Source organism: Trematomus bernacchii, unplaced genomic scaffold (genome assembly GCF_902827165.1).
Source record: "Trematomus bernacchii unplaced genomic scaffold, fTreBer1.1, whole genome shotgun sequence".
In the NCBI taxonomy this organism is placed as follows: Eukaryota; Metazoa; Chordata; class Actinopteri; order Perciformes; family Nototheniidae; genus Trematomus; species Trematomus bernacchii.
Window position 1 is genome coordinate 115,303 of NW_022987652.1, and position 22,198 is coordinate 137,500.

Sequence of the window (22,198 nt, forward strand, 5' to 3'; positions counted from 1 at the left end):
TCCTTTAATGACATGCGGTCTTCTCTATCAGGCACAAACAGACCCGCCACCAGTATTACCTGCAGCTCAGGAGAGACCTTTTGGAGGACAGGCTGTCCTGCCATGAGGAGACGGCTCTTTACCTGGGAGCTCTGGCCCTGCAGACCGAGTGTGGAGACTGCATGCCTGAGGTTGTGCACCACACATTATTAAACATCTGCATATCATTGTTCATTTGACTGACATTTACAGAATTACTAAATCAAAATTGTTAGAAAAATATCACTCGTCACCGGCTTGAGCTTCAATCTCAGGATCCATGTATTTCTGATCCTCTCAAGAATGGAAGTAGTCATCACATACAGAGCATCAACTAGTTCCTGAACAGTGTCCTTCACATGCTGATATACAAGAGAGGGAGTTACGGCCCGTCCACACAGCGGCGTTGGAAGCTTCTTCTGCCCATTCACTTTGAATGGGGTGACGTCACTTTTCACCGAACTGCATTGTGGGAAGCAGAGCGGAGCTTTCCTGGCGTTTCAGGCTGCAAAAGTTGAGCAATGTTCAACTTTTGAAGCTTCTGAAGCTTTCGGTGGAAGCGTCAGCCAATCAAATAATTTTCTCAAAATTCTGACTTTTTCTCAAAATCCTGACTTTTTTCTCAAAATCTCAAAATTCTGAGTTTTTACTCAAAATCTCAAAATTCTGATCTCAAAATCTCAAAATTCTCAAAATTCTGATCTCAAAATTCTGACGTTTTACTCAAAATCACAAAATTCTGACTTTTTACTCAAAATCTCAAAATTCTGACTTTTTACTCAAAATCACAAAATTCTGACTTTTTACTCAAAATCTCAAAATTCTGACTTTTTCCCCCAAAATCTCAAAAAGTAGTCATCACAAACAGAGCATCAACTAGTTCCTGAACAGTGTCCTTCACATGCTGATATCCGGTCGGGTCTTGGAAGACCGGAAGCTGTGTGGTTCATAAAAACATGTTCTTACTCAATATCTTACCCTAAGCCTAACCCTATCCCTTTTATTTTAAATTGTATAATGTCTGAGTTTTTTTGCCGTCCGCGAGGAAAAGAAATGGCTCAGAGCCTCAGAATACTGAAATCTGTATTTTATGTCATCTTTTTTTCCTTCTAATTTGTTATTATTTGGTGCAGGCACGAAACATACTACCAATATAAATACATTGCTTCTAAAATCGTTCTGTGTCAGAATACTGAAATCTGTATTTTTTTAAATCTGTTTTTCCTTCTAATTTATTATTATTTACATTGCTTTTAAAATCGTTCTGTGTGACACGATAAAAATGGGAAAATCGTGTTGGTGAACACGAATCAATAGATTCGTGACTGTAACACGAAATGCCGTGAGACTGGATTGAATCATCATGTTAATCACATAGCTATCATATGCCTAAAACAGTCCTGATGCTCTTCTAGGTAATCATACATCCTGTCATGTAGTTGGGATACCTTTGTTAGCATGTTACTCTGATGTTGGAAGAGGACATTCACTATTTTCCCAACACACATACAAGGAATTTTCTTTGGTATTTGGTGCTGCGAACATAAACAATCTAAAAAAACAAGTTGCAAAGTAGGTAAAAAAAGAAATATATAAGAATAATAAAAAATAAGTATTTTTAAGAAACAATTTAGCATTACAAGACAAGTCTTTACACCAGGATTTAAATGTATTTTTTTTTTCTCTAAAAGGTTTTGTTTTGTTTGGTTGTGTTTAGGTGTACGGTAGAAACTACTACCGCCCTGACCAGTATGTCTCCAAGAGCGTGATGGAGAAACGTGCCTTGCCTTACATTCAGGGAGAACTGCTCCGACTTCACACCAACAACGCTCAGATGCTCCCTGATGAATCAGAGCTAGATTTCCTCAAGGTAAAATAAAAAATATGTAGGGTTTAGGGACTCATTGCTGCAAATCCCTCTTATAGCTTATATCAAGTACAGTTACACACCTCTGTTTGTTGCTTTAGTTGTGTCAGCAGTTGCCTGAATACGGCGTGTTCTTCCACCGCGTGATGCGAGAGAAGAAGCCCTTAGAAGGAGAGATCATCCTTGGGGTTTGTGCCAAAGGAGTCATCGTCTACGAGGTTAAAGATGGCTGCCGATCCACCAGTCAGATGTTCTACTGGAGGGAGACAGCAACCATCTCCTCTAATGTGAGTGTGATTTATCTCATCATACCATGCAATATTCTACAGAGCCCCAGAAGGGATTTTAAAGGGGACCTATCATGCAAAATGCACTTTTGTACGTCTTTTATACATGAATAAGTGTCCCCGGTGTTCCAGGGAACTCACCAAGTGTCCGAAAACACAACCCTCTCTATTTTCCTCCATACCCAAATCTCTAAAAAAGAGGCTGCAACGGATCTGATAAAAACTGATCCAGATTTGAACACTGTCCTGACGTCAGGACGGTGGCGCTACGGCTATTGGGCCAACTCCACCAATCAGGAGGAGACAGCCACGGCCATTGCCGTTCGAAAGCGCTGGAGACGCTGTAGTACATATGCCAGGCCTGTAGATGGTGCTGTTCTCACTGAATCTGCCCTTGCTAAAACATGGATAAAAAAGTGCAAATTGAGCAAAATGAGGCATGGCTAAAATGCATGATCTGTTTGGTATTTTGAAAAAAACAAAGTATAAATATGCCTTATATAGGTATGGTCCTACACTAAATTATTAAAATATAGCATGATAGGTCCACTTTAAGTAAAAAAAATAGATGTACTTTTGGGAGAATAACACAACATTTTAATGTAGGGTCTCTACGACAGCTATAGCTTCTATTATAACGATATTGGGCTGGAATTGTCCTTGTTATCAAGAGAATAATCTCACTTTTCAAGTAACTCCTTTCCTTCATGTTCCTGCAGAGGCGTAAATTCACAGTAGAGAGCCGGGGCAGCAAGAAGAAGTACAACTTCATCACGGAGAGATCGAAGATAGCCACGTATCTTTGTAACCTCTGTTCAGCTCAACACAAGTTCAACAATGAGATGAACTCTCGCCAGATCAGCCAAAACCTGGTCTCAGGTCAGTCGCTGCACAATGAATGCTGAACAGTAGAGTAGACATTTCTTCACAGCAGAGTTATGGATCTGTGAAAACAAAATTAGGCCTATAGGGCTTTACATAGTGAGTGATGTGAATTGTTCCAATTTATGATTGACAAATGCTGTCATCTTATCCATATTGTAAATATCCACGAGATGTCCATCCATCCATTAAGAGCAGGGGTGTCAAACTCATTTTCATCTTGGGCTACATTAGCATTATGGTTGCACTCAAAGGGCCGGTTGTAACTTTAAGACTATATAAAAATACATATATAAATGTTTAATATATATAAAATAATGTATTATTACATTATTGCCTCTGCATTGGATTAATATCAGATAGGGTAATAACTTCATAATTAACTACGTCTGAAAGCAGAAGTCTAGGGCAAATAATTGCAAGTCTCTTCAGTGAGAATGTCACAAAATGATTTTTTTTTAAAAGCCAAATTCTGGAAAAAAAAGTCAAAGAAATGACATTTTGAAAAAAATAAGTGCAGTTTTGAAAAAAGTAACATTTTGAAAAAAAAAGTCAAATTCTGAGAAAAAGGTCAAATTTGAGATGCATTGTGGGACATGTAGTTTATGGGCAACGTGCTTCTGTAAATCTGCATGTAACCGTATAATAAACATATTATATTCTTTGCAAGCTCTTGTGAGGCCGCATAACATGAAGTCACGGGCCGGATTTGGCCCCCGGGCCTTGAGTTTGACACCCCTGATTTAGAGCAAAGCCGGCTTTTAATGTTGAAAATGTGTTAAAAGGCATTGTTTTAACTTCCTAGAGATAACTCCATATTTTTTTCTTTCGTTTACCTCCAGATGAAAACACAGGGCGGTACGCAGAGGTTTCTCCCACTCAGAGCAGCCAGCTGAAGTCCGTCTCGTGTTCGGAGACGCCGCAGGACGACAGCGGTCTGACCACGCCTCAGGAAGGGTCTCTGAACAAGCTGTGTGATGACGTCACAGCCAGGATCGAGAGCCGCATCAAGCAGCAGCGCCTCAACGAGCAGAGGTAAGAGGACTAATGGGTTTGAATGGGTTTGCACAATTTAATAATACACAAACATAACAGAGTTACAGAGACAAACAGAGCAGGAAGAGGCAATAAACACATTGGACTTATTTGAAGCCTCTACAACGGGAAAAATCACAATTTTATATCACAATCAGAAACAGGTTTATTGACACGTACGAGGAATTTGACTTGATGTCGTGGTGCATACATACAAGTAAAACAACAATTAAAGACACAGATAGAGAACTAGACAAATATTAAAAATATAACAAATATAGTAAAATATAATTTTACATAGAAATGGAATAAAAATCGGCATTAATTACAAAAAAGGAAAACAGGAAAACAGATATTGTTGTAGAATATAAAACACAAGATCGATATACAGATGATTGCTGAAATTCAATAAAAATGGCAAAACTTTAAGAATAACATATACTATAATTACGTTTTACATAAAATAACACTGATGTAATTATTACATTACATTACATTACATTATATGTCACTTGTTAGACGCTTTTATCCAAAGCGACTTACATACTCAATACTGTGGACAATCCCCACAGGAGCAATTTGGGGTGAAGTGTCTCAGGGACACAACGACATGCTGACTGCAGTGGGGTTTGAACCTGTGACCCCCTGATCCGAACACCAACGCACTAATACACTGCACCACACGCCTCCAATTATAAAAAAGAAGGCGTCATACAGTCAAATTATCCCCTGAAGCAGATGGTTAATACGGGTGAGACACTTAGGGGGATGGAGATTACTATTTCATGCTAGTTCAAAGTCAACTTTATTGTCAATATTTCAGTTTGTGTGTGCAGACAGAGAGATCGAAATACCGTTTCCCACAATCCCGAATACAAAAATACAAATATATATAAAAATATGTCTACAAATATGTATATACCTATATATCCTACACAATCAACAGACACATGTATACATATGCACACATTAAAGACAGAAATAAAAGCACAACAATCAATATATACAAAATAACAGTTACTTCAATATCTAGTTCTTGTTCTTCTTTGTCCAAATGGACTCTTAACTGTTCTCAGATGACAGTATTGAGTAGTCTCTGTTATCACATTGTTTGTTGTGCAGTATCTACTTCAGCAGCCCCAGTCTGCGTTCCCCGGCCTGCTCTCAGAGGAGCGGACCTGAAGCGCCGTCCTGCTCTCCTGCCGCCAAAGGTAGGACCAAGGATTTCTTAAACCGACAAAAACAAGCAAGAGCAGTGACGAAGTTACTGCAACTTCTTCCATTTGACCTGCGTGATGCTCTTTGGGTTAAAACAAACTGCTGACGTTTCTGTGGCCTTCAGATTTCCTAACAGATGCAATTTTGTTTCATGAATAATTATGCTGACAGTAGTTGTGAGACGATGCACTTTGAACATGTCACTGCTTTTGATTGGTGGGTGATTTATTTGTGACATTGTCAAACACAGAAAGCATACATACATACATAGACCCTCACATGTACGATAACGGGAGTAAAAGAGACCATTCGACCAGGGTCAACAATACCAAAAGAACCACCAAACAAACACAACATTGAAATAAAATCAAATAAATAATAATAATAACAACAAAAGAAACATATACAAGACATTTTAAGGCATTAAGCTACTCGACATACTGTGTGCATACTGAATGATGATGCATCTTGTATTTGATTAATGACTCATCTTACAGTAGGTTAAAGTTTAATTGTAAAGCACTTAGCGAGCACAGACCTCCACCAAGGCTAAATGCCATATCTCACAATATTAAATCTCCACTCCAAAATGTAACATGTTCTTCCTTGGCCCGCCGCTACTCCTTTAATTTCAGTTTCATAAAAAAGGGTGCAAAAAACGGAATTAGAAAACCAAACCCTCTTTGCCAAAGCACCACTTTAATATGTTATTCTACTTTTTGTCTTACAGAAACCCCAACAAGAGTAAGGTCATCAACAGAGCGAGAAGTCATATGTGTTACTCTAAAGAAAGACCCGAAGCTTGGCCTTGGTAAGACGATCAAATCATTATTTAACAGAAAAAGCCCTTAGACGAAAAGTCTTTTTCTTGACACATCTTTGGTTAATGTCGCTACAGGTATACTGATAGTGGGAGAGGACACTGTTGGCCATTATGACTTGGGCATATTTGTTGCTTCCATTGTGCCTGGTGGACCGGCTGATAAGGACAGACGCATTCGACCAGGTAGAGAATCATGTGGACATTTTCACTCTATCCTTATCAACACTGTTTAATATACTGCTATAGTTCAGCCAGTTCTGTTGTCCGGTGCCTTGCTCAAGGGCACCACGGCAGGGCCCAGGAGCTGGACTGGGACCTCTCCAAGTAGCAGTCCACACTCCATATTTAGGTCTGTTCGGGGACTTGAACCGGCGACCCTCCGGCTCACAGTCCAAGCCCACTGCCGGATAAGCCAAATATCCTGGGGTCAAAAGAAACATTTGATCAGTAGGGCTCAAATAATGACTTCAAGCGAACTTAATATGACAACAAAGGGAGGCAAAAAAGCTTCAAAGAGACGCAAAGACACTTACAATGGCTATAAAATGGGGAAAACAATCCAAAAAGGAACTAGAAAGAGACAGAACGAAATCAAAAACAGGCTAAACAACTGTTGAGTTTGTGTGTCGTAGGAGAGGTGGTGAGGCTTCATTCCATGTCTGTGCCCAGGGGCCCTTTTGTTTTGTGATTTGCCCGTGTAAAAACGGCACTAATGCGGCTTTCACACCAGCGCTTTTCCCTTTCTAGCTCCTAGCGAGAGCTTTTCTGGTTCAGCTCCGGTTTCCCTTTTCAGCTCCCGCTCTGTTCACACTGCCCAGAGCTGCCGCTGCTGCGTCATGACGTCACAGTTTACGTCGCTGATTTTCTCCCCAACGGAGCTCAGAACAACAACGGGCTGGGGACTGCATCGGGTCGATGATCGTGTTGCTTTTAATCATACGAAGCCAGATTAAATTAAATAACGACTTCTCCAACCTTATACTTTTCTCCAGAGTGCCGTGGTTCATTGTTTATTAATGTGTTTCAGCGGCATTTACCGACCGCTGCAGTGCTGGAGTTTATTCTCCCGTTAGCTCCGGGTTAGCTCACACGGCTCTAAAGTATTCACTGTCTGACTGTCACACAAGCAGCTGATACATATCCCCAGTTCCCCTTAAGTGAATGTGTGTCAGTCTGAATTGACGCTGTTTGGCATCACAACGCTGTTATGAAAGTTTCTCTGGTATAACATGGGTGATGTTAGCATAGCAACCGAAGCTAAACTGACTACTTGCTAAGCCGTTTTCTACAGGCACTTTTTACCGGCGTATTTTTCATTATGATTCTACTTCTGATAGTCGGACATGACAACCTGTACAGCCCATGTATCTCCACAATGATCAATAACAGCGAACGGATGGTCAAAGTAAGGTTTCCTGCACGCCTCGACGTAAGAGACGTAAGCGACGCCGCGTCATAGCTCCGAAGCTCTTGCCTCTGGACCGACAATTTTTTGGAGCTGGAAGTGAACCGCATTCCGGAGCTATGACGCGCCGCCGCTGCGGTGTGAACAGGAAAAACCGGCGCTTTTCCAGCTCCAGCTCCGAGCAGGAGCTGGAAAAGCGCCGGTGTGAAAGGGGCATTATTCAAATAGATCATCCCATTTTGGTGCAGAGAAATCCTTGTTCTTTAAGGAAATGGATGCAGAGAAGGTGTAGTAAAGTACAAAGAAGGGCAGACTGAGTAGTGGAGGTGTCTGTGGGATTTGATCACAGGCCTTTTGAGGTCATATGTGGGTTCAGGTCTTCAAACTGCACTGTTACCGGACACCGCCCCCCCCCCCGCTCACTGTGACCTTTGCCCCCAGGCGGTCGTATGATCTCTCTGAACCACTTCAGCCTGGAGGGCGTGACCTTCAGCGAGGCAGCAGAGATCATGCAGAGCAGCCCTGAGGAGGTGCAGCTCATCGTCTCACAGCCAAAAGGTGCTCTGTGTGTGTGTGTGTGTGTGTGTGTGTGTGTGTGTGTGTGTGTGTGTGTGTGGTGTGTGTGTGTGTGTGTGTGTGTGTGTGTGTGTGTGTGTGTGTGTGTGTGTGTGTGTGTGTGTGTGTGTAATGATACTGTGACTTTGACCCTGACCCTCCTGTGTTTGTGTGGTATTAGCCTATGCTCTTGATGCACCTGTTGTGAATTACTAACACGTACAAATTAGATTTCCTTTCTCTTTTTTGTGCTGCATCGTGACTTTTTTTCTATAGCTTCATGCAGCTGTTAGCTTAGCTTAGCATAAAGAAATATGGAAAACTATAAAAACGAGGGCGAAACAGCTAGCTTAGCTTAGCTTAGCTTAGTTTCCAAAGGTAGCAATAAACCTCTACCAGCACTTTCAAACTTCATGAATTCACATGTTTTATGTTATTTGTATCTACATCAAATCAAAACGTAGGTGTACATTACCTACTATATATCCCCTCTGTGTTAAGTCTTTGTGCTAAGTTAAGCTAACTGGCTTCTGGCTCTAGCTTCTTATAGGGGTTGGGGGGCCAGTATAGGAGAGCTGTATCCGACGATTTCTGTAACTAAACGTATTCAAGGTTTGAAATGTAGAAGTATTTGCCTTACACAGTCAGACAAAAACATTTAACACATAGAATTGAAGGCTACTCTTACCATACATGGAACTCTCTCAAAATGTTGTACTTCAGTTTTTTGAGGTGTAACATAGCTGTTGTTTCTACCCACAGTGAGCCCCAGTCCCAACAGCGTGCGTTCTCCCGTGTTTAGGAATTACGAATCCCAGGGCACGTCGATAACGGACGGCTCTTCAGAACAAGACGGTTTGGATGAAATAGTTTCTGCCATGATGACGCCGAAGACCAGCAACAGGCTGAACGTCCCCCGAGAAGTACGAGCACAGGTATAATCATGGGGAAGGTTTCGTGTGTGTGTGTGTGTGTGTGTGTGTGTGTGTGTGTGTGTGTGTGTGTGTGTGTGTGTGTGTGTGTGTGTGTGTGTGTGTGTGTGTGTGTGTGTGTGTGTGTGTGTGTGTGTGTGTGTGTGATGCAGTCAGAGATACAGAGAAGCAGGACGGATATCATTGCTGTTTCTGTGTGTGTGTGTTTCAGGACAACTGCTGTCTGTCTCCCCCTCCAAACTGTGTGAGGCCGTTGGAGATCTCTGTGGAGCTCAGAAAGATCTCAGGAATTCTGGGCATCAGCATCTCTGTGAGTTCATTTTTATTTGTATCTTTGATTTGATCTTTAATTGTATTCATCTGTGTGAATCTGTGCACTAATGCCAACTTTCTTCCAATGAAAGAAGCTAAATCTAGCACCAAAAGTTGCCAATTAACGTTGTCGCTCAATTGCAAAGCTTAGTGTGTTGCAGCTAGACAGAGACTTATCATGCTATCTGAATATACTTCTTGATTTTGCCCTAATGGCCTGAAAAAGTGGTTAAACTAGATGCTAATAATAGGCTTTTACGTAAAGGACAAGTGATCCAATTGGAATGCGATAGTCACCAACAATAATAGACTACAGCTTGGAAACCCAACGGCTCAAAAGCCTATTATTGCTTAGATATATTACTGTACTTTCAATTACTGCATTGACAGCATTGGCAGGAAATCCTTCTATTTTCTGTTTGCAAGATATTGGTTTGCATCCCTGGTATGGACCTGCAAAATCCTATATCTGTGTAATGTGTTTACATCAGGAAAAAGAGTCAGGAAGGGTAATTAGTACAGCAACTAATCTGGAGCAGTGAGTCAGAATGAGTGCTCGACGCAATCTGATTAACATCTGACCGGCTTACAGAGGGAGAGAGTGCTTTGTCCATGTTACACCACTACCTCACTGCAAATAGTGAAACTGGGTCTTTGCACATTGTTTCCCCTCCCATATCAGTATATATTAGAATACTGAATTCATGTTTATTTTCTCATTAATCGATCAGGATGGCTGGAACACTAATGTTCCAAATGGAGGACTTTACATAAGATGCCTTGTTCCAGGAGGCGCTGCAGAGAGAGATGGGCGCCTACATTCAGGTATGACCCGGGTTCGAGTTATGTGGGAGCCAATGGGGATTCTCATGAGGAGGGGTCTGAGCTCCTATGAAAGCAGTGAATTCATACATTTTGGGGGTCGCTAATACATTACCAACAACCATTATTTTAATCACAAATAATGCATGTTTCAATGTCATGAGTATTATTTACGTTAACGAGGTAAATAGGCGAAAAGAAAAACATGTTTTACAAAATAACTACGCATCGTATTCTCTCTTGAATGACAAAATGCCTGCACTTCACCTCCAAAGTGTGTGTGTGTGTGTGTGTGTGTGTGTGTGTGTGTGTGTGTGTGTGTGTGTGTGTGTGTGTGTGTGTGTGTGTGTGTGTGTGTGTGTGTGTGTGTGTGTGTGTGTGTGTGTGTGTGTGTGTGTGTGTGTGTGTGTGTGTGTGACCAGGTAATGAGCAGTGAAGTCTCTCTCTCTCTCTTATAAATATCACCCGTTATTTACGTTATTACCCGGCTGTTATTGATATATTTATCTCCGCCCCTAACGTTAGTTTTAAAGACCCCCATAAAGCTCAGATTATAACTCGAACCCTATGACAACTCAATATCAAGTCCAACAATGCTTAACGTTTATGCACTTGTGGAGAATTCTTTGCAAACTGCTTAAATAATGCTGTGTTTGATCTATTTATAGTAATTTGAAGCACCCCCAATAAGGCCTTTTATCGATTCATACAGTACTCGGAGTCCTTCAGCACTTTCTGAATTTGATAGTGAGACAGGCAGTTGATTTGTCTCTAACTCTCTGTAACAGGCGACAGGGTGTTGGAGGTGGATGGGATTAACTTCCAGGGAATCACCTACCAGCAGGCCGTGGAGCATCTGAGCAAAACTGGGGAGGTAAGACACAATGTGACTTAGGAAAAAGACCATTAGAGACCAATGATGACATATTGTACATGTTAGGTTCATACTCTACGTCCCCACATTTACAAGGACCACTTTCTTTTAGTGTCAAAGACAGAACACATCTTCTTTGATTGAGACATCTGTTGTTGTGAACTGTGTGTTAGCAAGCTAGCACACAGTGGAGCAAGGCCAACACAACCCCCAGGTGTGTCTTCCAGCTCCAGTGTTTCATTTTCACCTAACATAGTGTGACTGACTTGCCTAATAATTATATACGTTTATACACTCATGATGTTGATAATTATCTACAAGATGGATTTGCACAACAGTTTGTGCACATATTGTTTAGTTCCCAGAGGGTGAATCCTCAAAACTGTAATGATACTTTGATTTTTTTACTCTAGGTGGTGACCTTGGTTGTACAGAGGGTGACGATTAAACTACCCAGGATTTCTTTTCACTCGGACACCATCAGCAGTGCATCCAATCAGAGCACGAGTCCAGCTTCCAGCCCACTCAGAACCAACAGCTGCTCGCCCACCAGAACCACCACAAACACCTCCGATCGGCCCCGGGACTACAGCTTTGTCAACGATGGTAGGAGAGCCCGGTTTAAATATATATATATATGTTTTTTTGCAGACATGGCACTTTTCAGCACATTCACTTTATGATGTCACAATGATGTTTTGGCTTGTGTAACCATTAGCCAATCACCAACCAAGGTAACCCCCCCCCCCCCTTATCACCTGAATCTCCTCCTAGAGCACCATTGTGTTCTTTTTAACCAAATATCTCTCAGAGGGGCGTGGGGAGGGGCTCCTTATTTTCATCTAAAGTAACAGACTAGTGATGTGACGTTGGCGAACGATTCGATTCTTTTGAACGGCTCTTTGGTACGAACGAACGGAACCGAGTCGTACTTGGTGAGAGCCGTTCTTTTTATCGTTGGTTCACTGCCTGCCATAAATCCACTCGTCTTTACGGGAACTTGCTTTCCTGAATGCCAATTTGCAGTAGATGATGGCATAACGCATGCTGCTTGAGCAGGAGTTTGGCTGCCTGAGCGATGTAGTTACAGTAGTTATACATTTTCTGTGAGTAAAAGTACATTTCTGGCAATACAGTCAATCATTATCCTGGTGATTATTTCGCAGTTAAACCTATTAACCCCGCTCCCTTAAAACAAAAAACGGCTCCTTTGAACGGCTCTCGGAAAGGAACGGAGCCATAAGATCCGGCTCCCTTCAAAGAGCCGTAAATCCCGTCACGATAACAGACAGAGAATCAGCACTTTTGAAACAGGGCTGAAACAGAGGGGATTATGGGATGCTGCAATGATCTGTTTGGTGTTTCAGACAAACACTTCAGAGACATGTTTTGTATATAACTGAGAACTATAATATATTGATGAAAAACAGTATAATAGGGGACCTTTAAACAAAGTACAGAACAATTGGTCTGTAATATGAAATACAATTACCCATCCCCTACCCCTACCCCTACCCCATCAGGTCATGGTCACAGATAAAATAATAATAATACAAGTAAATAAAAGGATAAATACAATACAAATAATAAAATAATTAACTCACATCACAAAGTCACAAGTAGCAGGAATACAGCAACTGCACATTGAGTAAAATAATAGACTTATGCTATTAGCATGGCCTTCCACCAATCTAAGGGTTGTTGATTGTCCTTGGGGTTGAAACTAAACCCCAAATTGCTCCAGATGGCCTGATGTCTGAATGTGTGTAAATGGGTAAATGCTGACTTGTATATACGGAAAAAAACGCTTTGGGTTGTTGCAAAGACTGGAAAATAATACATGGGATTTTTATAGCGCTTTTTTCTAATGCTCAAAGACGCTTTACATAAAATCAGAACAGAAACAGAGAAAACAAAAAACGTAAACAGTAGTCCGGAGTAAAAGGTAACTTTATAAATGCAGTCCATTTACTTTTAATTTAAGTGCACATAAAACGTATTGGTGTCACAACCAGGATCTATTTCTTGGAGAAGAACCATTTGTGTTCTCCCATAATAAATACAACTTAGCCAACGGTTCCATCTGCAGTTCCTTGTAGAGAGGCAGATCATTAAGTCACGAACACTACAGAGGAAACACTCGCGTGAGAGATCGTTCTCTCTAAGCTGTCGAGGTGAACCTTCACACACTTCCTCCTTTTCATCCTGATCTTCCTCACTGACCCTGACCTTCCTCTTCTTATCCCCTCTGGCCTTATCCCTCGGCCTGTCCTTCTATATCTGTCGTCTTCCTCTTTCCTCTCACTCAGGCAGGCAGATCAGACGTTATAACATTGAGTCAAAGTATTATCTTGTTTTATATGTATTTGTTGCTAAAACAAAATGGTGTTATAATGTATTTTACTGTTGCCTTTTATTATGTCTACAGAAGAATGAATTGGACATGCAAGTAATAATTAATTTATCTTGACTGTAAATGTAATAAGATTACCTTTAATGACAAAACAGTGTACTATGTAATAGAACAAAATGGTTTTTTTATGCAAGTAATATGAAAAGAATGACATCACTCTGATATATATAGCCTACAGCTACAACCAGCAGCTAGTTAGCTTAGCACAAAGAAAGGAAACAGCAAAACCGAAAGCTTGGCTGTGTCTAAATCTACTTACTAACAACTCTTAAGCTTACTTATTAGCATTTGTGATTTGTTAAATGTATGGTGGTTGGCTGGTTTTCTTTTTCTTTGGATAAAGCCAGGTTTACAGTTTCTTGTTTTGATGCTATCAAGCGGCTAGCTAAAGCCTACGTAAACCCTGAGAGACACGTTAGAAAAAATAGAAAATTCGCTACTTTAAGTGAAATTAAAATGAACGGGTTGTGGTGCACCTCAGCCTCTTGTGGCTGAAATTAGTATGACAACAACAAACACTTCATGAAAAACGTTTTAAGGAACAAAAAATGGGATTATAGTTAGCCTACCTAAAATGGTCAACAATTACAGTTCAAAACAACTATTTCTGACTTTTAAAATCCGTTTAAAAAAATTAAAAAAATATTCGTTTATGTTCTGTTTGGGATGATAGTACCAACATACTTTCGTCTTTACAAAATGTTGGGTTGAAAATCCATCTTTCGGTAGTAGCCTACCAGTCAATCCATTTACTGTTAATATAAGAAAGAAAAGAAGTCAATGGAAAACCCTTTTTAAATCCTTATAAAAAACATCTAATGATTTGTATCTTTTTCTTTCCTCTTCCCTTTATCCACCACCTCTTCATCCAAATACTCCTTTTTTCCAAACCCTCAGGCAACACCCAGGATGTGACTCTGACTAAGTGTGCCAACGGACTGGGCTTCAGTTTCCTGATGTGTGAGCTGGACCCCCCCATCCAGGATTTCAACAGCCTGGTCCGGATCAAGACGCTTTTCTCCGGTCAGCCGGCGCAGCAGAGCGGGCGGATCGAGGAGGGCGACGTCCTGCTGGCCATCAACGGACAGTCCCTCAAAGAGCTCACCTACCCTGTATGTGCACATCATAAATCAGGTGTATTCATTCATTAACAGAGGTGGGAAGTAGTGGAGTACAAATACTTCGTTACTGTACTTAAGTACATTTGTCTGGTATCAGTACTTTACTCCACTACTTATTTTTCTGGTGACTTTTTACTTTGACTTCTTACATTTTGAACACAAATACCTGTACTTTCTACTTCTTACATTTTGAACCCAAATACCTGTACTTTCTACTTCTTACATGTTGAACACAAATACCTGAACTTTCTACTTCTTACATTTTGAACACAAATACCTGTACTTTCTACTTCTTACATTTTGAACACAAATACCTGTACTTTCTACTTCTCACATTTCCCAAACAGGCTGGTTCCTTTAGTTTGAATGTGTGTTTGGTGGCGTGATCATTATTATTTAGAGTCATTGCGTGCCTATTGATTTGAACACGATCCGTGTATCCATCATTTCCTGGTCTTCTCTAAAGAAGAGGGACCAATGAAAACGTTGTCATGTTGCCGTTGTTCAGCATGGAAACATTCATTAGCTAACAATGACATTATTGTTCTATTAATATAAAGGGAGGTCAGGTACTCTTTAAAACAGCTGCTAGTTATGGGTACTTTTTACTTCAGTACATTTCAAAGCCCTCTTTACTTTTACTTGAGTAAAGAAGTTTAGTCAGTACTTCTACTTTCAACAGAGTATTTTTAAACACGAGTATCTGTACTTCTACTTGAGTAAAGGATGTGTGTACTTTTGCCATCTCTGTTCATGACGTGCACTAATCTGATTACTTATCCATGATTTGCTTATATGTAATGGACTTACTTTTCTCTATTGTACAATGACGTATCAGCGTGACGCATCACTGTCACAAAGGAAACCTGGCGACCTGTGGTGTTAAAATCAGACACTGAGCTTTAATTAGGCAGATATGTTGCAGTCATTTGATTATATGCAATTATTGAATCACACATAGTTTCCTAAAGCTAGTTTACTTAAAGTGGCTCAATTTTCTGACCCTATTGCTAGTGAGTTCTCATGAAAAGTTGACTTTTTAAAGATACATGACTCTCACAGGACGAAGCTACAAATATAGGATGATCGTTTACAGACAGTAAATCTTCAGCAGTAAAATGAAACATACACATTAATGCAGCAGTGTTATTAATCCAAAAACATGATATATAATAATGAACCCTGACAGGGAACATTTGACTGCACCTTGGTAACTTTTAGTTTTTATACCTTAAGTGCAGTGGCGAGCCGTGAGCTTTATACCTAGGCCCTCTGACCCCCACCCCTTCCCTCGAAAAAAAGACGTTATTACGTCACAGCGTATACTTCAGCGGAATATCAAAACAACGGCCCATCAATGACAGCGACCCTCTACCACACAAAACAACACCTGTGAACCCAATTTGTGTTCTTTGACATTGAAAATGATATTGCATTGTGTTTGTTACTTTCATTGCAGTTGTATGTCTTAAGTGTAATTTGGCATGCTTTTATTTTGAAGGCGAGTTCACGCTGTTGACAGGAAGTTGTTGTTGCTATGGAAACAAGAACAGTTTCACAGCGGGCGGAACTCGTCATAAAGTCCGCGATAATAAAACCCACCCATTTAGAGGGAAGATATGATTGGTCAATTGTACTGTCATTTGACATTACTCTCTCGTTCAGTTACTATAGCGGGCCCTCTGTGAATCGCAGAGAGGCCCGCTATAGTAACTGACATTCAAACAGAGACTGAACAGGCAGATTCGAAGGATTTATTTCTTTGGAAATGTTATTTTATTAAATCAAGTTTTTTTTCGGTAAAACTAATGAAAAATATAACAAAAATAATATTAAAAAAAATATATATTTAAAAAAAAAATATTTTTTTTAATATTTTTAAATATTATTTTTTGGAATATCTTAGGCCCTCACAGAGGGCCTAGAGGGCCCTGACGGCTCGCCACTGGTTCTCTGACTGTGTGTGTGTTCTCCAGTGGCGAGCCGTGAGCTTTATACCTAGGCCCTCTGACCCCCACCCCTTCCCTCGAAAAAAAGGAAAAAAAAGTTATTACGTCACAGCGTATACTTCAGCGGAATATCAAAACAACGGCCCAGGGTGCAAAACTCATCAATGACAGCGACCCTCTACCACACAAAACAACACCTGTGAACCCAATTTGTGTTCTTTGACATTGAAAATGATATTGCATTGTGTTTCTTACTTTCGTTACAGTTGTATGTCTTAAGTGTAATTTGGCATGCTTTTATTTTGAAGGCGAGTTCACGCTGTTGACAGGAAGTTGTTGTTGCTATGGAAACAAGAAAAGTTTCACAGCGGGCGGAACTTGTCATAAAGTCCGCGATAATGAAACACACCCATTTAGAGGGAAGATATGATTGGTCAATTGTACTGTCATTTGACATTACTCTCTCGTTCAGTTACTATAGCGGGCCCTCTGTGAATCGCAGAGAGGGCCAGACCTTCTTTCATGTAACCCTTCACATTCAAACAGAGAATGAACAGGCAGATTCGAAGGATTTATTTCTTTGGAAATGTTATTTTATTAAATCAAGTTTTTTTTCGGTAAAACTAATGAAAAATATAACAAAAATAATATAAAAAAAATATATATTTTTAAAAAATATATATTTTTTTAATGTTTTTAAATATTATTTTTTGGAATATCTTAGGCCCTCACAGAGGGCCTAGAGGGCCCTGACGGCTCGCCACTGCTTAAGTGTATTCAGCGTTTAAGACATCTACTTCAGCAGGGTTTTGAATGCAAGACTTTGAAATTGTAGTGGAGTAATATTTCAGTTCAACGTTTTCTCTTCTCACTGCAGAGGGTGCTAAAGCTGTTCAAGACTTCACCAGCTGAGGTTACACTGACTCTCAGCCGGCCTGCAAAAGGTACACACACACACACGCACACGCACGCGCACGCACACACACACACAAACCCTAAACTCAAACACTTTATTTGTATAGCACCTTTCATGCACAAAGCAGCCCAAAGTGCTTTACAGCCATGTAATCTCCTCACTGTGTGTGTGTGTGTGTGTGTGTGTGTGTGTGTGTGTGTGTGTGTGTGTGTGTGTGTGTGTGTGTGTGTGTGTGTGTGTTCTCCGCAGGGATCCTTCCTACCATCGATCAGTTCACTGACACCTGAGTGATGTCACGCAGCATCATGGAGATGTTCAGAAGCAACACTGAGCTTCCTGATCAAACAGGAAGTGGTGATGGAGGCCGAGGAAAGACTGAACTATGAAGATGTTCTTATCGGATTTTAATCGATGGACTCGCCACTGCTGAAAGGTCAGTGATGATCCAGAGAGTACAGAAAACCTGAGAGGCGAAAGAGAACCTGATCTAAAGAGTGTTTTTATGACTTATGAACAGGTGAAAAAATTGTTTTGCCATGATCATGTTTATACATTAATTGAATATACCTTTGTTACACACAACAAATTAACAGGGGTATTAGAGTGCATGGAGAACTGTTTAACACATCTTAAAGAAAACATGTATGAGTGACGCTTGTGGCCTAAAAGCGGAAAAAAGTTTAGGTTTCTACGTTTAAAAAAGTGCCTCTGTAACAAAGAAGTTATTTGTTTATTTGTCATTTTTCATTTTTCATTTTTCATTTTCCAGGCATACTGAAGGAACAGTGGGAAAAGTCAGACGCTGTATGTGGATGGATTTTTGGAAGCAACAGTTAAATAAAAATGTAAGTAACTGGATCATGAGAGTGTGACGATTTTATGGGAATGTTACATGATGCTCACCAATCTGTCATCTCCTATCAAAAAATATATCCAAAAGAAGCACTTTTAATCTAATACGTGCAACATTAAAGTTTATATCCCAGCCACAAGGGGGCAGCATAGTGCTAGAAGCTGCAACACTCCTCTTTGCTTTTCAAACCGTTATTGCAGTCATCGTCAGTGCATGTAATTAACATAATGGTTATATGCAACATTTTACATTTATAAATGGCAAAAAGACGACAGTAACATCCAATTTTACTGGATGTTTTATGGGAAATTGAAGAATTTGTTAAGACTTTAAAACTATTAAACACTTATATACAAATAATAAAACTGTCACATTTTATGATTTACTCTATAAGGAAGAAAAAACATGTTGTTTTGTATTAAAATTGTATATTATTGAAGTTTATTTATCAAAATCTCTTGTTTTTTTAAATTCACTTTCTGCGTTCTCTGTCCCATTATGTGAAGTACATGTCTACACTGTTGTACTTTCTTTTTCTGAGTCTCACTTCTCAAATAAGAAACTAAACGTGTGTTTGTTTTCCGTCTCCACAGGAAATCCAAAAGAGGCTTTTTGTTGACAACAAAAGAAGAAGACGTTTGAATTAAACTGTGTCAGACATATTGAACGTAAAAGTCGTCTTAAGACACAAAAAGTCCACTTGTATGGAGAACATGTTGCATATCCTGAAAGGACCAAATGCTGTCCAATAAAAGGAATTCAAGCTTGTCTTCGTTGGCAACTTCTTTAATGTATGAAGTTATTTAAGCTCACAATCAACACAACAACAAAAAACACATTCTCTCAAAAAAACTAAAGCCATTAAACTCAATCTGACCTGAATAGTGATGATCCTGCAACAAACAATCATTAACACACACACACACACACACACACACACACACACACACACACACACACACACACACACACACACACACACACACACACACACACACACACACACACACACACACACACCTCCCTGGGTGAGGAGCCAGTAATGGCCCCTCGTAAATAAGGGTTCCTGTATTTCGGTGAAACCCAGTAGTGCATCTGGATCCCATCAGAGCTCGTGTTCCCTCTGCAAATGATCCCAAATGTTTCTAATTATGCCAGTGGAGTCGGCACGTGTGTGTGTGTGTGTGTGTGTGTGTGTGTGTGTGTGTGTGTGTGTGTGTGTGTGTGTGTGTGTGTGTGTGTGTGTGTGTGTGTGTGTGTGTGTGTGTGTGTGTGTGTGTGTGTGTGTGTGTGTGTGTGTGTGTGGGGTGGCCCTGACGGACACGCACCCCCGTACTCTGGCCTCTGTTTATCATGATGGGGTGACAGCCTCTGCTCCGGTCACTGAGCGACACGTGGTGATGAGTGACGACTGAAAGATGGATTCTTCTCTTCCTGATGGATTCTTCTCTTCCTGTCTTGTCTGCTGACATCGCCGTCTTCCTGCTGCCTTCAATTGCTTCCTAACCAAAGGGTGGCTGAGGTTAGGCACAAAAAAAAAAGAGTAATGCAACCACATGTGGAGTATCTGCAGCGAGAGAGAGTTATGGATCTAATCTACCAACACCTTCCTCTGGAGTCAGCCAGGCATTCAGTATGCAAGACCTGCCTCATGTTTAATACATGTTTAAATCTGAGGATGTGCATGGCCATTTTCACCCTGAATTTAGCATACACACCGTGCAAATGTGATGGTTTGCACTCGCATTGTGTTTTTAAAACCTTGTAAGTGCGTGACTGCAAACACAAGGGAACATTTCATTAACATCACGGTGGACTTCACTATTGAATATGCTGGATTTAAGCCACTGTTAGCGAGGCCAGGTGTTGTGAGACGGCAACAAAAGGAAGGATATCATTGTTTTTATTTTGTTAGGATATTAGAGAATATCTGCTGTTTCTGGCGGATGCTATTCACAGCCATCCAGTGCCTGCTTTAAGGCTTTTAAAGTCATTTCATCACAGTTTACTGGGAATGATTCTCTCTATTTCTATGAACCTAATCTCTGTCTACCTTTGATAACGACACCATGACATCAATCGATCTATGCTATATTAACCGTAACTATATTTTGAGTTTATTTATTGGCATTTAAATGTACAAGTTGTGCTAATTTCGCAATTGCTGCATTAATACATAATGTATTATTATATTATTCTTTAAAAAGCTTTGACTCTGGTCTGCACTGTAAGGCACAACGATGACATTTGTTAGTTGTGGGTTGTAAGCTTTTTTTGGTGGATTACTCTCATTGTGTGACCTTTTGCATGCCTTCTACCTGTTCCCTATGTTTTATAAGAGTTTGTGGCCCAGAAACGTCAAAGCAAAATGAAAAGGAAAGTTATAAAACAATCTGAAGTGTCTCCACAGATTCAGACAGTGATGATTGAGAGGGATTATTTTTGTATAAATCGTTTTTATTTGAAGGAAAATCCCACTCATTGAGCCTTGAAACTCACAAAATGTCACAGACAAACTTTGGACGCTCATTCAGGGTGTGACAATTTTCCCGCCCTCATGCTGTGTTAATGGTACTGTGCATTGTACCCGTTTACAAAGAACAGCATTATTCAGAAACTGGAACTCAACGAGTGGTTTAACCTCGTCTTCAACGTGATGAGAGCTCGGAGAACGTGACACATGAGAATCTGGCTTCTAAAACCATTAAAGCGGCATCTCGGGCACACATTGTGGATAAAAAAAGTCACATACTCAAGCTCCATGACCCCCAACGTGACATGAAAACAGCACATGGACAAATGTGCACAGTGATGAGGTTTGGCATGCGTCCCTCTCATTGTAAACGCGTCAAATGTTCCACTGCAGCCACTGGACGTAAGGGAGAAATGCATGCTGGGAGATAGCATGCCTTGGGTCGTTCACCTCGGTCTTTGATGTCACGTCTCGCTCGGCAATTATCCCAATTAAATTGATTGTGCTAATGTGTAAAGTGGACCGCCACGATTAAAATGTGCACCATGTTGTTTTTGAGAAGCGCCTGAAATCCATCACCCATGGCTTCACTACGAACATCAACGTCTGGCGTGGAAAAACATGGGAAATCATCAAATGTGACTTATTACTGGCAAGTGGGAAAAGGATATCCTAATTATAATTATATCCTGACCAAGATGGTCGATATTTAAAAATGAAAACAGTGATAATTGCTCATTTTAAGGAGGCTGTCAGCCAAAGAATTCCCACTTTCTGAGGGAGTCAAAAAGGCAGAGGACACTAATTGAGGGGATGTCAGTGAAAGGGAGCAGTCATAAGAGAATAAGAGTTAAATACGCCAAATGGGGGTGTGTTTTCATACGTGCACACACACTTGCTCTTACAGGGAATCAAAGGAAGTGGGAGAGTTACACAGCGAGCTCATAACGTGTCAACATTGTTCAGAGTGGGAGGTCGCCCCGGGGGGAGGCTGCTAACACACAAGGGAGAAATTCAACAGCTCTTTCAACGGAAACCCTCATCATCAGACATCTCATCAGGAACGCATAAACCAGATGAGAGGACGTTTGGTTCATGAGGTGGAGAGCATTGTGAAGGATTTACTCATTCTGACGACAGGAATTCGATATTTAGTGGGTCAAAACTGAGGAGAAGAGTATTTTAACATTATTTAATGGTTAATTTGGCATCTGTTTTCCTTCCTATAGCACATCACCATCATATATCTGGTGAAATTATATTTAAAGCTTTCCTGGTCTCTTTGAAACGAATACTCTTCCAGACGTATTGACGGATCCTACTATCCTTGGGAAAAGTGACTGAGATATGTCACCTCTTTCTCAGCAACACCCACATTTGGTTACACCCATTTCCATCTGGGAGCCTCTCACTACAACAACAGTTTCCACCGCTGACGTCTGA

General features: G+C 40.5%; 1 protein-coding gene across 1 annotated transcript in view; it reads left to right on the forward strand.

The window, feature by feature from the left end:
* frmpd2 (FERM and PDZ domain containing 2) overlaps positions 1–17,716 on the forward strand; it is a 28,391-nt gene extending 10,675 nt beyond the window's left edge. Inside the window, exons 11-28 of the mRNA XM_034134822.1 lie at positions 32–170; positions 1,736–1,888; positions 1,987–2,172; positions 2,892–3,051; positions 3,897–4,089; positions 5,123–5,137; positions 5,212–5,300; positions 6,038–6,118; positions 6,206–6,313; positions 7,977–8,093; positions 8,853–9,025; positions 9,234–9,332; positions 10,066–10,159; positions 10,945–11,030; positions 11,444–11,636; positions 14,341–14,555; positions 17,391–17,457; positions 17,679–17,716. Of these exons, the coding sequence (XP_033990713.1) occupies positions 32–170; positions 1,736–1,888; positions 1,987–2,172; positions 2,892–3,051; positions 3,897–4,089; positions 5,123–5,137; positions 5,212–5,300; positions 6,038–6,118; positions 6,206–6,313; positions 7,977–8,093; positions 8,853–9,025; positions 9,234–9,332; positions 10,066–10,159; positions 10,945–11,030; positions 11,444–11,636; positions 14,341–14,555; positions 17,391–17,457; positions 17,679–17,716 (2,206 nt within the window). The remainder of the gene's footprint in view (positions 1–31; positions 171–1,735; positions 1,889–1,986; positions 2,173–2,891; positions 3,052–3,896; positions 4,090–5,122; positions 5,138–5,211; positions 5,301–6,037; positions 6,119–6,205; positions 6,314–7,976; positions 8,094–8,852; positions 9,026–9,233; positions 9,333–10,065; positions 10,160–10,944; positions 11,031–11,443; positions 11,637–14,340; positions 14,556–17,390; positions 17,458–17,678) is intronic.
* Positions 17,717–22,198: the final 4,482 nt, after the last annotated feature.